Source organism: Vipera berus (assembly GCF_964194415.1).
Source record: "Vipera berus genome assembly, chromosome: 2".
NCBI lineage: Eukaryota > Metazoa > Chordata > Lepidosauria > Squamata > Viperidae > Vipera > Vipera berus.
This window is the reverse complement of record NC_138203.1, coordinates 206,490,399-206,506,084: the sequence shown is the minus strand read 5'-3', so window position 1 is coordinate 206,506,084 and position 15,686 is coordinate 206,490,399. Positions and strand designations below refer to the sequence as shown.

General features: G+C 39.0%; 2 protein-coding genes across 2 annotated transcripts; one reads left to right on the top strand and one right to left on the bottom strand.

Annotated features, from left to right (window-relative positions):
- Positions 1 to 975: 975 nt before the first annotated feature.
- Positions 976 to 7,792, top strand: MRNIP (MRN complex interacting protein). The gene is made up of 5 exons (XM_081318322.1): positions 976 to 1,240; positions 2,844 to 2,903; positions 4,099 to 4,196; positions 4,618 to 4,690; positions 7,280 to 7,792. Exons 1-5 carry the CDS (start codon positions 1,181 to 1,183, stop codon positions 7,784 to 7,786), a joined length of 798 nt encoding a protein of 265 aa, XP_081174448.1. The 5' UTR covers positions 976 to 1,180; the 3' UTR covers positions 7,787 to 7,792.
- Positions 7,793 to 7,809: 17 nt separating this feature from the next.
- Positions 7,810 to 15,210, bottom strand: SQSTM1 (sequestosome 1). The gene is made up of 8 exons (XM_081318321.1): positions 14,669 to 15,210; positions 12,026 to 12,121; positions 11,379 to 11,605; positions 11,111 to 11,267; positions 10,757 to 10,843; positions 9,902 to 10,134; positions 9,214 to 9,421; positions 7,810 to 8,612 (listed from the first exon to the last, which is right to left on the bottom strand). The coding sequence occupies exons 1-8, from the start codon at positions 14,850 to 14,852 to the stop codon at positions 8,452 to 8,454; spliced, it is 1,353 nt and encodes a 450-aa protein (XP_081174447.1). The 5' UTR covers positions 14,853 to 15,210; the 3' UTR covers positions 7,810 to 8,451.
- Positions 15,211 to 15,686: the final 476 nt, after the last annotated feature.

Here is a 15,686-nt window from a genome sequence, read left to right as displayed (position 1 = left end):
ATTAGACTAAAGCTCAGCTCAGCACTTTCTTTTTAAGGTCATGAGTCAGCTTTGAGATTTGTGAAAGAAGTGCCTTTCAGAATGGGAAGAGACCCATTAACTTTTTCATTATCTCATTATATCTTAAGATAATAATTGTAATACCACATGATCTGTTGTTACCTGGCTGCCCAAGCCATTCTCTCAAAAGCCATAACTACCTATTCGTACAGTATAACACGCAGTAAGTATCCTGACGTCAGTTTCTTACCCTTCCCAATATGGGCACATCTTTTACTCATTCTTTGGGAAATAATCACATTCTACAAATTATTACATTCTTCAGTATAGAAATGTTTGCAGAACAGTTGTTAAAACATTTTGATATTAGCAATCACACATTTGAGGGGAGCTGGGTTATTTTCTTGCAGAGGTTTCATTACCTAAACTAGGTAACATCTGATGTTACTACTTCATAATGTTTATAATAATAATTTATGATAGTAAGTGTTGATGATGATGTTACCTAGTTTGGGTAATGAAACACCTGCAAGAAAACAAGCTCAGTGAGCACCCCCTCAAATGCATGTTGTCAATGTCAAGATCTTTAACAACTGTTCTGCAAGCATTTTTTATACTGAAGAATGTAATAAATTGTAAGCTCTGATTATTCCCCAAAGAATGAGTTAAAAGATGTGCCCATATTGGGAAGGGTAAGTAAGAAACTGACCCAAGCACCCCTCATTTCAACCCTAAGCTAGAAATATTCTATTGTAGCAGTCACGCATTTTTCTAAATAAATAGATCTGACTTCGAGAAAGCTTCATTTCTCCATTTCGCCACTAAGGTCGAAAAGCAGAAATCAGACCTGCCCTCTGCAGACATAGCAGCGCTTGCGTTTGATCGATGCTTTGAAGCCCCGCCCCCCGTTGCTCTCGGCCAATGGGCTCACGTCAAAACAGCCGCTCTGAGCGTTTAAACCAATAACAAAGGGCCGGCGTGTCCAAGGCGGAAGAGCCTGCTGGTGGTGCGTCGCGCGTTTTCCCGCCTAAAGCCTTCACAAAGTGAAGTGGGCCCGGGGGGAGGAAGCGGAGAGACTGGCTTACGACACAGTGTTGGTGGACTGGTGTGTGGTCTCTGAAGAGGGGGAGTTTCCTTTGTTTTGTTTTCGCTCGAAAGCCCCAAATAACCCTCTTTTTTGATGGCTCAGCAGTTTCAGGTGCTGAGATGCTGTTCCTGTAATATCTTCCAAGTGCAGCAGGTGAGAAACCAGGAGACACCCGCTGTAGCGCGGGATACTTTTTTTAAAAAAAAATGGTAGGCAGAAAAGGAAATTTTCACTCAACCAAGGAAATTAAACTCTGCCAGGTTATTAGAATAGCCGGGATATTTTATTTCTTTAAAGAGGAAATAGAACTCTGGGTTGCGGGGAGGGGGGTATAGGAATTGTGAGGGAAAAGGGCATCAATTTTCAGGATTTTGATGTTCTCTTGAGCAAGGGTGGGCAACTATGGCCCCTTTACGACCAGTGGACTTCAACTCCCAGAATTCCTGAGCCAGCCATGCTGGGAGACAGCAATTCTGGGAGTTGAAGTCCACAGGTCATAAAGGGGCCATAATTGCCCATCCTTGCTGTTCTTGAACAAGCGGCAGATCTTCACAATGAGAAGCACTTGGAATTAGAGAAATTTCAGCTTGGCAATAGCCTGATGCATAAAATTAAATAGGAGCTTTTCCAATATGCGGTCCCTCAGTTTCCATGAATATCTACTCCCATAATCCACAACCAACAACATGAATCAGGGATGGCTGAGGACTTACCTAGTGATTGTCTATCAGACAGCAAGTTAATTATGATGTAATTAATATGTGTCTGATTGACTCTCAACCTCAGTTTTTTGCTTCTCCGATATAGGGTGCTTTGGTTGAATCTCATGGAGATACTAATTGGAAAATGACTTTTCTGTTCTTACATGTGTTATAAGCATATTTTCCAGATTACACATACAGCACCCTATAAAAAGTTGAAATTTCACAGACAGGACCATGCAATTTTCTTAACAATATGTAAATAATCTGTCATTGCCATCTGAGATTTCCTGGCGGTCTCTTATTCAAATGCTAACCAAATCTGATCATTCCAAGAAGGTCAACCAGATGCAGCTGCCTGCTGAGTTATTATGCTGGGTAGTGACAATAAGAATGTTGATCTCATTTCATTATAAATTTACAACATTTAAATTATAGAAAAGATCTCTGTACTATGTAATTCCAATGAACACATATACTCAGAACTACAAAGAAAATTAAAAATTTCTAACATATTCACTGTTAAAAAGGATCTCAAAGTTTGGAAAAACAAATTAATAGTATGTTAAAAGAAATGTTTAAAGTAATAAATGTACATGTAATTCCTTCTAAAATCACACATATTTTAAACCATAAAATAATTAAAAATTCTATGATAAGAAAAGGGAACAAAAGTCCGACATTGATACAGTTTCAGCCAAAAGTCAGGGTGAAAAGTTACATTTTAAACTGTTGCCAAATCATAAATTTTAGCATCAACAATACTGTTGCACGTGACATTATTTTAGCTTTAGCATAAATTATATGAGATAAATATACATTTAAATTAATTTGCATAATTTAGATGGATTATAGTGCATAGAATTATATCTTACAGGTCCAGGGTTTAGTCACTAGACTGTAAATTTAGAGCTATTTGAGGAAAGACCAATTTTTGTGTCCATATATCCATGTTCAATAAAAGTTTGTCTTTGGAAATTTTAAAGACAATCTGAACAGTGACTGACTGAACTATTTATACTAATATAGTAATTATACTTAAAATTCTTTCTTAGGTTAAAAAGAGCAAAAAATGGAACTGCAAAATATGTGATGAAAAGCAGTCAATTCTAAGGGTATGTAACCCATGTTTCTTTATTAAAGTTAATACTATTTTCCCCATCATTCTAATAGGGAACTATTTAAGGTGCTTATTTTAACTTTTGAAACACTAAACAATTTAAAATCAAACTAGCTGAGGGACCTTATCTCCTATTATGTTAGAATCTGGCAAAGACCCTTTTTGAAGATGCCCCTGCTGCTGCGTTTTAATGTTCTGCCATATGATAAGGAATCATCCATTATCCTGTGGAAATTATCGTTAGCCCCACATTCTTGATAAATTAGAATACATGAATCTATTTTAAATTTTTTCTTTTGCTTCAGACTCAATTAGAACTTCAAACTTTGTGAACATTTTGTAATTTCATTATTGTTAATTACCAGGTTACTTGCTCAAGGAGAAAGGCAATATATATATTCAATTATATGTAGTATAGTGCAGTACAGTGCAGTACAGTATAGCATAGCATAGTATTAATGTTACATGGTGAATATGGCAAAAAATGGCTAGCTACTATATTTTACCCAGCTATGAAATGGTAAACTGAACTTTGTAATATATGCTTTCTAATGTCATCATTTCAGAGATACTTTCTTATCTAAACAGAAACAGAATGACATTGGATAGGCAAAATATATCAGTGTGAGCAGGAGTGACTGCCTAGTGGCTTTCCCACTGGGTTTTCTTGTGAAAAGCTAGTAGTGCTGGAAATCTTCCTTCCATTCTTCCTCCCTCCCTCCCTTCTCAGCAGGCAGGTAAGTAGCTACTGTTGGGTGGCAGAAGAGTGCAGTGCGAGTACACATGCACTGGCCTTCCCATGAATTTACAGGAAGCTGTCAGGGAATGTTGAAAATGTGACATGACCACAACTGACCATGACTGCACAGCAACAGTATTGAAGAAGCCGCACTCAGCAGCACTAAAGTTTAATTCCCTCGGGAGTCATAGGTCCCAGCGTTCTGTAAGTTAGCCACATTAGAGGTGCCTTGGTTGAAAAGGTTTTGCCCTATGATGCACCACTTGACCCAATTAAAGGTTCCAAATGCAATATATAGATATGCATATATTAAAATATAATACAAGATTTGTTTTCCTCCCTCACGTGTTTGGAACAGTTGTACTCGAGTAGAATTATATTCTTTAATTTTCAGTTTAGCATTCAAGAATTGAAGGGAAATAGTATTTTAATGGAATTTCAACCTATTCAGGTTTTTGGTCAGGGCTCTGGGGCTGATTGCAGACACCACGTACAGAAGCTAAATTTGCTGCAAGGAGAACAGGATCAGACACCTGCAGGCAAACTTAGGTATGGTTTTAACATTTTGATTGCTCTTTTTCCTATATTTATGCTCAAAGGTGTTCTAGGGGATGGGGTACATATATAACACATAATAATCATGCAAATGTTATCTCTATTTGTATACATGTTATTCTGTGTGCGGTAAGTTTGGTGTCATTGTAATTTGGTGCTGATTTGCACACAGGCTTTTTTTTTGGTCTGGTAGCATTTATGCCCATCACCGAATGTGAAACTTTTTAGTATGAGGATTGATTTCTTTTATTCCCTTACTAAAACAAGGTTGTAGTATTTTGTGTGTACATATATACATTTTCCCTCTTTATACACTTAAACATCAGTTATTCCTGATTTAACAGCTTGCTTTTACTTTTCCATATGTATATAAAGATACAGTTATATACAGTAGTTAAATGTGATCTACCTCCAGGCGTAAAGAAGAATCAGGACAAATAAGTGATGAGAATATGGCTGCTAACATCAAAGAAAAAACAGGCTGGCAGGTAAGAGTTTTTGATTTGGAAATAGCATGATTACAAAGAAGGCTAAATTCTGCGAATAGCAAAGAAACGTTAATTGCATCTATTCCTGAATGGAAGGCCCAATCACAGTCCCTTATGCCCTCATGAAACTTTGACTGCAACGTGACCTATCTGGGTCAGGTCCTGAAGAGCATTTGGAAACTTCAGCTAATGCAGAATGTGGCAGCATGGGCAACTAATGGTGCCAGTTTTTCAGCACGTGACACCACAGCTTCACAAGCTGCATTGATTACCACTTTATTTCAGTATGCAATTCAAGGTGCTGGTAGTTACTTTGAAAGCCCTTCATAATTAAGGGCTGGGTTTATTTACAAGACCATCTCTTCCCTGTTGTTTCTGTCTCTGGTCCATCAGGAAAGGCATGTTGCGGGTTCTGTCAGTGAAGGAATGTTGTTTGGTGGGGCCCCAAAGAAAGACCTCTTCTGCCACAGTGCCTGCCCTTTAAATTATCACCCCTCCTGAGATTAGGTTGGCCCCTATCCTGTTGGCTTTTTGTAAGGTTCTGTGTGGGACCGAGCCTGTTTCTTGGCTATGTGGAGAGGTTTGTTAACTGTTCTTGGGTGCTGTGTGTGTTGTGTGTTTTAATATTTGTGTATTAAACACCACATTGTTTTAATGTTATGAACCTTCCAGAGTACAGTACTTGAGATATTTAGTCTAAAGAAGAAAAAGCTAAGGGGAAAGATGATAGTAGCCTTCCAAAGATGAAGGGAAATCACCATGGAAAAGTGGATTTATTTTCCAAAACACACGTTGTAAGACAAGAACCAACGGATAATAGCTTTACGGTGAGCGATCCAAAAGCAGTAGAACATTCTGCTTCCTGAAGTTGCAGGACCTCCATCAGAGGAAATTTTCCAAAAAAAAAAAGATTTGTTCAGGATGATATGAGGATTCTTGCACTGAGGAGCATGTTGGATTGGAAGTCCTCCAAGGACCTTCCATCCCTTTGATTCTATAATTCCTCCTTCCTTTGTTGAAAAGGTAGATGAAAAAAATCCAAGCTTAGGGTTTTGAATTGCCATTATGTAGTGTTAATATCTGAAAGCAACTGGAATCCCTCTATATAAATTATAACCTTGTGCCTTGAATGCTCATTTATAGAAATGAAATCAAGATAGACTTGTGCCTTGAAAGCTCATTTATTTTGAGAAGTCTGACAGAAACGTAGCTGGCACTAAACATAATTATAGAAAAGTGTATTTTGCCAAAATCGCCACTTATAAACCAAGTGACAGCTGAGGGTCAAACTGTAGCTCCAACATTTTAAACTATCATCCAAAACAATCTGGATTCATTTTCAACTTGTTCTCCTTCATCCAAACTTGGGCAATATTCATTTTGTATCTCTTGAATTGCACGTAAGCAATTATAGAGCTGGGTGTGATCAGTGTATTCCAAAGCCACAGATGACCTAATATGAGCCTCCATGATTTCATATGAATGTTGAACAATTTGAGGAAATAGATTGGAACCTTGGACATCCACTAGATGAACAGTGGTAATCAACATCTTCTGGACATGGCCAATATAAAGGAGAACCACTATATTCCAATCCAATCAAGTGGTCATGTGAAGCAGCTGATCGCGATCACGTGACTGAAGAGTTGCTGGACAGCTAGGACTCCCAAGGACTGGTTGTAACCACAATGGCTGCTGAACAAATGATCATACATCAAGAACTACCTATATAGAGAAATTACCCTTTTTACATAGTAGCAATAGTTCCTTTCTCAATGAATGTATAGAATACTTCATGTCCATGATAATTATGAGTAAGAGTATCTCATGCTTGTGAATTAGGCAAATATAGGATATTTACTGTGGCAGCTATCTCAGTGTTCCTGTTGGCAAAGAATGGCTGAAATTTTGAACTATTATTTTATCTAGGTTACTTTGTATTCCTGCCTTTATAACTGTGACGGAGAGTGCCAAGTTTAGTCTGCTCTCAGCTATGGAAATTTGCTGGGTAACATTGGCATTAACCATTCAATAAGGAATAGTGGATTTAAGTTACAGAATGCCAGATTCTAGTTGAGTATTAGGAAGGATTCCCTAGTAGAATAGTTTGGAGGATAGAGCTCCACTGCTAACAACATGGTTTCTTTTTAATTAGCATGTATGGATCTATTTCTTGAGTATCCTTTGAAATATAGATCTCCCACTGTTGGAAAATTTTTGTGCTCACCTGCCGCTTCCGTGGCCTGGTTCTCAAAAGCCCATGGCCAGTGGTGGGCTGCAACCCAGGGGTTGGGGACCACTGCTCTACTGTGTAACCTTTTCCATTTGGCAATTAATGTTGAGCTTTCCAAGTTGAAATGTTAATTTTTGGGAGAACTGTGTTTTTGACCAATCAATGACCGACAGGCCTGACAATTCTAGAGGCTAACGATTAACACAATCCTTACAGTTCAAACTGCAATCACCATCAGAAGTGAAATGTCTATAGAATAAGAAAGCTCTGGGAACTCTAAAGATAACAACTATCAACTGAAAGCTTCTTCCTTTAGCATTTAAGAATTGACATTGTTGCAATTTTTTTTATTTTAGGATAAGAGACACTTAGCCATGGTTAATGTAAAAAGCTATCGAGATGATTTATGTGACAATGTAATTCCTGTGACTGAAGACTGTGTGCTACAAAGAAATAATCAACAGCCAGAATCAAAACTAACTGGACTTTCAAAATGGAATAAATTCCTTTTATCTGACAAGTGTTATAATATTGACACAACAGGTAGAAGGCAAAGGACATCAGACAAAACACCTGCTGCAGGCACAAGTGATGAAAGAGCCACCACTTCTAGTGGTGGGTGTGGTAGCTGGCATCTCAAACCTCAACAGAATGTATTACCCTGCTTTGACAGAGCAGAAGAGGTTTCCATCTCTGATCACCTTGGGAAAATCAGCAAACACTCTGCAGGTTTGGCTACTTGTCAAGATAAGGCACAGCCTGCAGAACTTACCACTTCTTCAGGGTCCCGTGCTCCTGTTAAATCAAACAACTTTTATGGAAGTCTTTTTTCCACAGAAGAGGATTTTGATGATGATATTTAAGGCTCTACAGTGAGATTTGCTGATTTTTCCAGTGAGATGGTTTAAAATAATAGCAATGTGGCCTGCATTTAAAATTACTCAAATGTTGAATAATGAAGTGGATTATATTCCGGTCATATAATTTTAGGCATGGCTTTAATGATCTATGCAACTATGTTCTATGCCAAAATTGTCAAAAGTACTGTATTGTTAATGGGACTGCTATTATTGATACAAGAGGCATGGAAAACATTTCAAATAAAATATTGGGACAGGTGATAACAATATTATTGGTATCTATTTTCTTTAATAAATTGATACACCTGTAATTAAAACAAATTTATAACTTCAATACAGAAGCACTAAAATAAAAGTGTCTAATAATCACATGGCTGCATAGTGATTAAAGATAGAAGATTCACCAATGTGAAAGCAAAATATCCTTGTCCTGATCGTGCCATTGCCACAACTTGAAAGTAAAAGACCACCTGTGATAACTTTAGTTTTCTTCCTTATGTAATTATTAACCTTTACCCAGTGCATGAGGTAAAGAAACTAAATTTGGAAAGTTAGTATGATTATAATGTTATCTGTGAATATGGAATTACAATCAGATCATTACAGAAAGGAGAAAGATATAAAAAGAGGCTTTAACAATGTTTTAGGAACTACGAGTTACACAAGAGCTATTCAGAATTGGACGGTTGCTTGGCATACTGGATAGCATCCAGGGCTGCCCCAATGTCGTAGTTCTTGGAATGCAGCAGGTGAGTTAACCAGCCTCCTGTATCAGAGAATCCCATCGAGAGCATCTGGGACAAGGATTCAATCAGACGAGGATCTGCTTCTGTAAACAGGTTGAATTTCAGCATGTTACATTCATTGGTCCATAAAAATTGCAATCACATACCTGAAATTTGCAATTCCACACCTGAATTTAATTAAATTCAACAAATTACTAATATGAAGTCATTTTTAAAAAGTCACTTTATAGAACAACCCTTAATCTCACTCAAATCTAATAATAGGGATTGATTTTCACAAAATGCAAAGCTTAAAACAAATCAAGATTATAATCAGCCTTATAAATTAAAATTCAGACTGAAGGTAGGTCTTTCAAATATTCCTAATTTGATTTTCTAGCTAAATGATGTCTGTATTACCATTCCATAATAACTTAGGCAATAAAAGTGTCAGGTGACCTATAAAGCTGCTACTTGTAAAAGTACATTGTTTTAGAAATTTCTTTAAATCGGACTACCATTTGGGCAGAGGATTTCTTCCCTTGATTCACTGTATACTGTAGGACTTTGCTCTCATTAAGAATGGTGTGGAAAAAGTGTTTCGACTCTTGTACAAGCAAGCAAAGCATATCAGCTCTTCACTAAAGCAGCTTAGGTATGATAATTCCTATAAAATAGTTTTGGAGCCTGCCTAGTTCTTATTACCAGGTGGAAGATGAGGGTACATTGCGGCTTCTCGCAAGCCTGTTGGTCCACCATTAGTGGGAGCTTCAACTGGATTTAGAGATCTTGGACTGTCTTCCTCTACCATTTGTAAGGACTGTAATTCACCAGTTGAAGGATCTACTTCCTTTGAAGATAAATGGGTCCAGTCCTCATCTGCTGCTGAACTACCACTGGATTCACTTCGTTCCTGGAATATACAAATACATAAAATGTTAGCAAGCCTACTTTTACTAACTATATTTACAACTCCATCTAGAAATCGTAGTTTGCTTTACTAATTCAAAAGAAGCAGACTTCCTCTATATTATATGTCTATATTGCAACAGACAGTAAATCCTACAACATGCACAGAAATATCACTCCTCCCAGAATCTAAGGACATGAAAAAGTTTTCAATTTGGGTAGGAAGTGTTCCAGAGAACTTGGATATTCAGTTCCGCTTCACTCCATGCCCGTCTGAGGGGAGGTCAGCCATTTCATACAAGGGTCTAGTATGAACAAGCTTAAGATTAAATATTAACAACAAAGCACACTTTATTTTATTCTAAGTATTAACAAGTTACTTCTCTCTTGCAGGTTACAAAGTTTATCATATCCCAAAAGCTTCAGGGTTCTTGGAGCATCAATTAACATATCTTTATGCATGTAAAACTGACATTTCTTGTACCTGTGACAAAATATTCTCTTCTTCCATCAGTGCAGGAGGAGAATATACTATCATCTCCTGCATTTGGTTTGAAAGAGCATCACTCATGTCTGGATTATTTTCAGAATTTGCTTCTGGTTTGGTCTGCTCAGTAGGACTGCTAGGTTTGGAGCAGCTCTTCTCAGAACCAGGCTGTGCAGGTGATACTTTGCTTCTTTGACCCTCATGTTCTACATCAATATCCACTTCAATGCCTAAAACAAGCAGTTGACGTGGGTTGTATTAATGACACACTGCAGTATATTCATGGGCATCACTAAATTTCTGTCTCTGTTTATAACTCTAGTTCACATTTGGAAATATGTTGCCTGCTTCAAAGGCAACATATTTCCAAATAAATCATCGTTGGGGAGAACATAAAAATGAGTAACTAGATTACATCTATTGGGTTTCACATCAGTTAATTCTCTAGTATTTGACACATGAGTGCCAGCTCATTCTTATATTACACATTAATACACGAGAGCTTCAAATGTTTAGATACTACTTATGCATCACACTGTCAACAGTATGCTTAATCACTGTTAATTTATCAATGATATTAAAGGATGATTATAGTTGATAATATATAAATGAAACCCTACTTTCAAGATATCTTACATAATTTACACATAATATTCTATATTTTTCATTGAAATTTGGGTGAGCCAAATCAATAAAAAGCTTGGTTTCTGGGAAGTTCACAAGAGGGACAAGAAAACCAATATTTAGTATTGTAAGCCTCCCAGAGTTACCTTGTGGTAAGATGGGCGGTTAATAAATTTTACAAATAAATATATTTTATAAATAAAATATACAGTGAAAGGAATTGCTTACCAAGTGGACTCAGGAATGCAGCAACACTTTCTCCGACATTCTTCAGGAAACTGACATTGTGATCTTGAGCTTCATTGCTAGTGGTTTCTTTTATAAAGCAAAAAATATAAATGATACATATATAACCATTATTCAAGACAAGAATTTTACGAGTTTATCAATCCTGATTGGGGGTGGGGTGTGCATGTGTGCACATGTATAAAATTAGATATATAATTTTAAGATGATACTTTTTAAGGAGTAGAACTTTTATATAAACAGCATTTGCAAGGAAATAATTTTAGACGGACGTCAGATTTTTGCTAATTGATTTTGCACTTAAAGACTCCTGTTATTGCAACTTTTATTTCTTACCGCGCACTGGAGCATCACTTTGAGAAGAAGTACTAGCTTCTGCCTGGCCAGGATTGTGGTGATGATGGGCATGACGTGGGTGTCCCCTATCGCGCAACCAGGGAAAGGAGCAATGATCGTGTCTCATTTTACGAAGCCAGCGACCTTGAAGAAGCCACTAAAGGGTAAACAAATGTTTTAAGCTACAGCAGCTTTAAAATACACCACAAAGTGACCTTATAATTTTTACAATTATCTTTGAATATCTGCCTTTCTTCGTAATACTAACCTCAAGCTGGTGGAATGGACTTGGAAACATGATCATGTTATGATCTTTGTGGACACCTTTTCCCTCACAAGTGCTGCACAGGTCATAGTCTGGACAAACGGCACATTTGAATCTGGAACCCACAACTGGGCCCTCACAACCATCACAGACTACATTAGGATGCACGAGGTTTAGAGGATGCTCCTTGTTGCAAGAATGGCGGTTCACATGCTTAAGCTCCTTTTTTTCTGAAAGACACAAATATATGCTATTGTTCAACTATAACCGTGCTGATCAAACTATAACAGGTAGTCCTCGGCGTACAACATTTAGTGACTGTTCAAAATTTCCAACAGCACTGGGAAAAAGCGACATAACCATTTTTCATATTTAATGACTGCTGGAGCTATCCCCATGGTCACTTAGTGACAGACGTTCCAGTCCCAATTGGTGTAAGTCAAGGACTATTTGTATTTTAATTTCATATCCACCATCGTCTTTAATTTTCTCTGATTTCTACTTAGCCTGAAATAATATTTCCAATAAGAGTTTCTTGTATAAAGATTATGAATTGAAAATAATCTATGTAGTGCAGGTTCTTTATTTTGAACCAACTGCATAGCCCAGGATGTATAAGAGTACAACTGACCCACACAAATCAATGTTACCTTTAACATAAATCTGGAAAACTCCAGCTTTCACAGAGGGTGGAACCAACTTCAATTCCTCATCACTGGAAAAAGCGATCATATCACCATCTTCATCTGAAAAGAAATAATAATCCATTTACTATTTGATAGAAAAGATATACAATCATAGTCTGGACAATTCTTATATAACGTGCCACCTGTGTGGCTCCCAAGTCCCAGAATTCCCCAGCTAGCATGCTGGCTAGGGAATTCCAGGACTTAAGTCCACACATCATAAAACTGGCAAGGCTCAAAAACACTGCTCTACCCAAAAGCAAACAACCTACAGACTGCATATCTCCTACCTAATTCGCTTCAATTAATTTTCTACTGACTGCTGTATGCAAAATATGAAAAGTATTATGCCGATCTCTATTTCAAGGCTAAAATCAATTGACAATAACAAGAACTCCAATGAGAGTTTGTTTTGACTACTGATTAAGACACCTGTAACCAAGATACTGTGAGTTCTAGTCCTGTTTTAGGCATGAAAGCAGGCTGGGTGATGTGGGAGCAGTCATTTTCTCCCAGCCCGCAATATTATGCTCGGGTGACAAACTGGTTGGTCAATTCCAGCTGCAACCAATGGATCAACACTCAATCTGACAAAAAGCAGACCCTGCATTTGGGAGAAAAACTTAGGATGGAAAAAAAAATAAGACTCCAACAAGTTTTAAAGAGGCCTAGAAAAGGAGTAAAATTCAAAGTACCATTTTATATGGATCTAGGTAGTAAACAGTTATCTTTATTCTCAATCTGGAAAAGCAGGTATTAGGTTCTTTTTGTAACTCTTGGATGGCAAACACAAACTCAGTCATACCATATTGTTGCAAATGATAGAAGAAATACTGTCTTTAAAAAACTAGAGAAGCAAGTAGTAAGATTTCTACTGGATTGCAAAACAGAATAAAGAAAATGTATTTCTTCTCTGAATCAATCAGTAATTATTATCTCAAATTAATGCAGTGGTTTCCATGGTGGAGGGGAAAAATGATGAAAACATCATTTAGAAAAAGATCTAATGTAAGCTCCACCCATTTTCTATAAGTGTAATCCTTCCAGCACCTTTCCAGAGTTACACTACCCAATCATCTAACACAATCCTTTCATTCACAAGAAAACAATTTACCCCACTACAGGTCAATATTACATGATTTTCGCTTTTGTCCAGCTTTTGCCAGAAGTGAGTTTAAAGCCATTCTCTAACACACCTCTTTGTACATATCTGTAATAAGATCTCACTATAGCTTGAGAAGAGTACCAAAATATCTGAAGTTACTTTCCCCCAAAACTAATTAATTTAAGATTAGTTAGTTAAAAACTAAGAATTTAAGCCAGAGTTTCTGGAATTTGTACATAACATACTGCACAATAGCAAGAAATAAAATTTCTCAAGCCTTTTTGCAAAACTTGAGGCTTGTGTCTGTTCTGTTCACATGAAATAAAATAGGACTACTTTTAGGGCAGCAAAGTTTAGAAAGAATGGTCACAACACCAAGGACATTGGACTTTAACTACTGCATGACAGTTTCCTTTGCCTATATGAAGTCATATTTTGTTTATTCTTGTCCTACTGTGGATCACCTATTAAAGTTTGGGATTTGGACCAGGATATTATATCAACAAACTTTTTTCTGAACTGCTATAAGTAGTCCTTGACTTACAACCACAATGGAGCCCAAACTTTCTACTGCTAAGCAAGACAACTAACTGTTAAGTGAGTTTTGCCCCCTTTAACAATCTTTCTTGCCACAGTTTAAGTGAATACTTGAAGTTAAGTTAGTAATATGGTTAAGTGAATTTCACTTTCCTATTGACTTCGGTTGTCAGAAGGTCACAAAAGGGGATCACATTACCCTGGGACACCACAACCATCATAAATACATGCTAGTTTCCAAGCGGTGGTGGCTGCTGCTGCTGCTGCAACAGTCTTGTGAAATAGGGTCATAAGTCACTTTTTCAGTGCTATTCTAACTTTGAATGTTCACTAAACCAATGGTTGTAAGTAGACGACTACCTGTATTGATTCTTAGTTTATAAGCTGAACTTTAGCATATGAATTCAGTCAATAGAAGATACAGAGGTTGAATTGCTGGCCTAGAAATTGGGAGACTTGTGAGTTCTAGTCCTGCTTTAGTTGTGAAAGCTAGCTGGATGGCCTTGGGCCCGACTCTCAGATCAGCCCATGTCACAGTGTTGTTGCCGTTAGGAAAACAGGAGGAGAAAGGAATATTACGTATGCTAGCTTCCTTGAGTTACTCATCAAGTAATAAAGATGGGATAAAAATCTAATGGTTTCCTGCTGCACAACCATGACCAAGAATATCTCCAGCCTGATGAACACAAAAAGGATATCCCAGATCTTAGGGTAAGGGGTTGAAAATCCTTGGATTTCCATTCATTTATTTAAATAGACACCCGTATTTAGGGGTTCTTATCTCCTGGCAGTGTAATAAGCTCCAGCCTACCAGACTTTGGGTGCCAGCTCTCAAAAGAGTCAAGGCTGCTATTCAAGGAAGGCTCCATGCTAGGGGGAGGGCGGGGGAGGGCGAAGCGATGCAGCCGCGCCAACCAAGAGCCCTGGCCGCCCTCTCCGGCCCTTTGATTCCCTCCATCGCTCACCCTTATAGTACATCTGAAAGGCTCCCGTGGCGGCGGCAGAATTGCGGAGCAGCCCCTGGAAAAGCTCGGCGACCTTATCCCGTATCGGCTGGTAGCGGGCGGGGAGGTCGACGGCGAAGCGCCGGATCTCGCGGGTGGTCTCCTCTTTGCCCAGCAGGTAGGCCTTGATCGTCAGCTGTGCCATCGCGGCGACGGCAGCGGCGCTGGATTTCTGTGGCGCAGCAACAATTGGCGCTCGGGAGGCCGGCTGAGGAACAGCAGCAGCAGCAGCAGCGAGCGATTCAACACCACGCAAAGCAACGTCCTTGCATCGGCTGCCTGCCAATGACGACCTGCCCCGGCTATTTATCGGCGCCGCAAACCCACGGAAAAGGGGCGGGGTTCAGGTGGGAAAGTCCCCGCGCTGGCGAGGCGAAAACAATAACAATAGGTACCAAGGGGGGGGGAAGACAACCCCCCTCGCACTTTCCCCTTACCCTCCGAAGGGAATCTTCTCGATTTTGTGAGGAAAAAAAGGAAGGGCAAGACAACCGCACGAGGACGTTGCAACGCCGCGATTGGCCTCGGGCTTCCTTCCCCCCCCTCCCCCGCCTTCAGCGAAATGGCGGTGGCCAATGAAAATTTCGGCCTGCAGGGCTGGGCTCGGCCTAGCTAGCCAAACCTTTCAAAGCCACGAGTGAGCGTTACTCAGCGTTTCCTCGGCTTCCAACGTGAGAACGGGGAACGAGAGCAGGCCCGGCGCCTCTCTGGCCTCGCGACGGGAGGGAACAAGAGTCGCTTCCACGTATCGGGACGCTCGACTTCCATTTCCCGATTTGCTGACTCACGTCGTGACAAAACAAAAAAACCGCCAAGGCTTTACAGGCCTTGCCCATCCCCCAGGTTGGTGGCGGAGAGTTTTCACAGACTACCTGCAACAGGTGGTGGTGGAGACCCCAGCAGCCACTTCCATTACCGGAGCGGGGATTATTTTGCTTTTCACTAGGCAAAATATGTAGAGCCGAATGCAGCTTGCTTT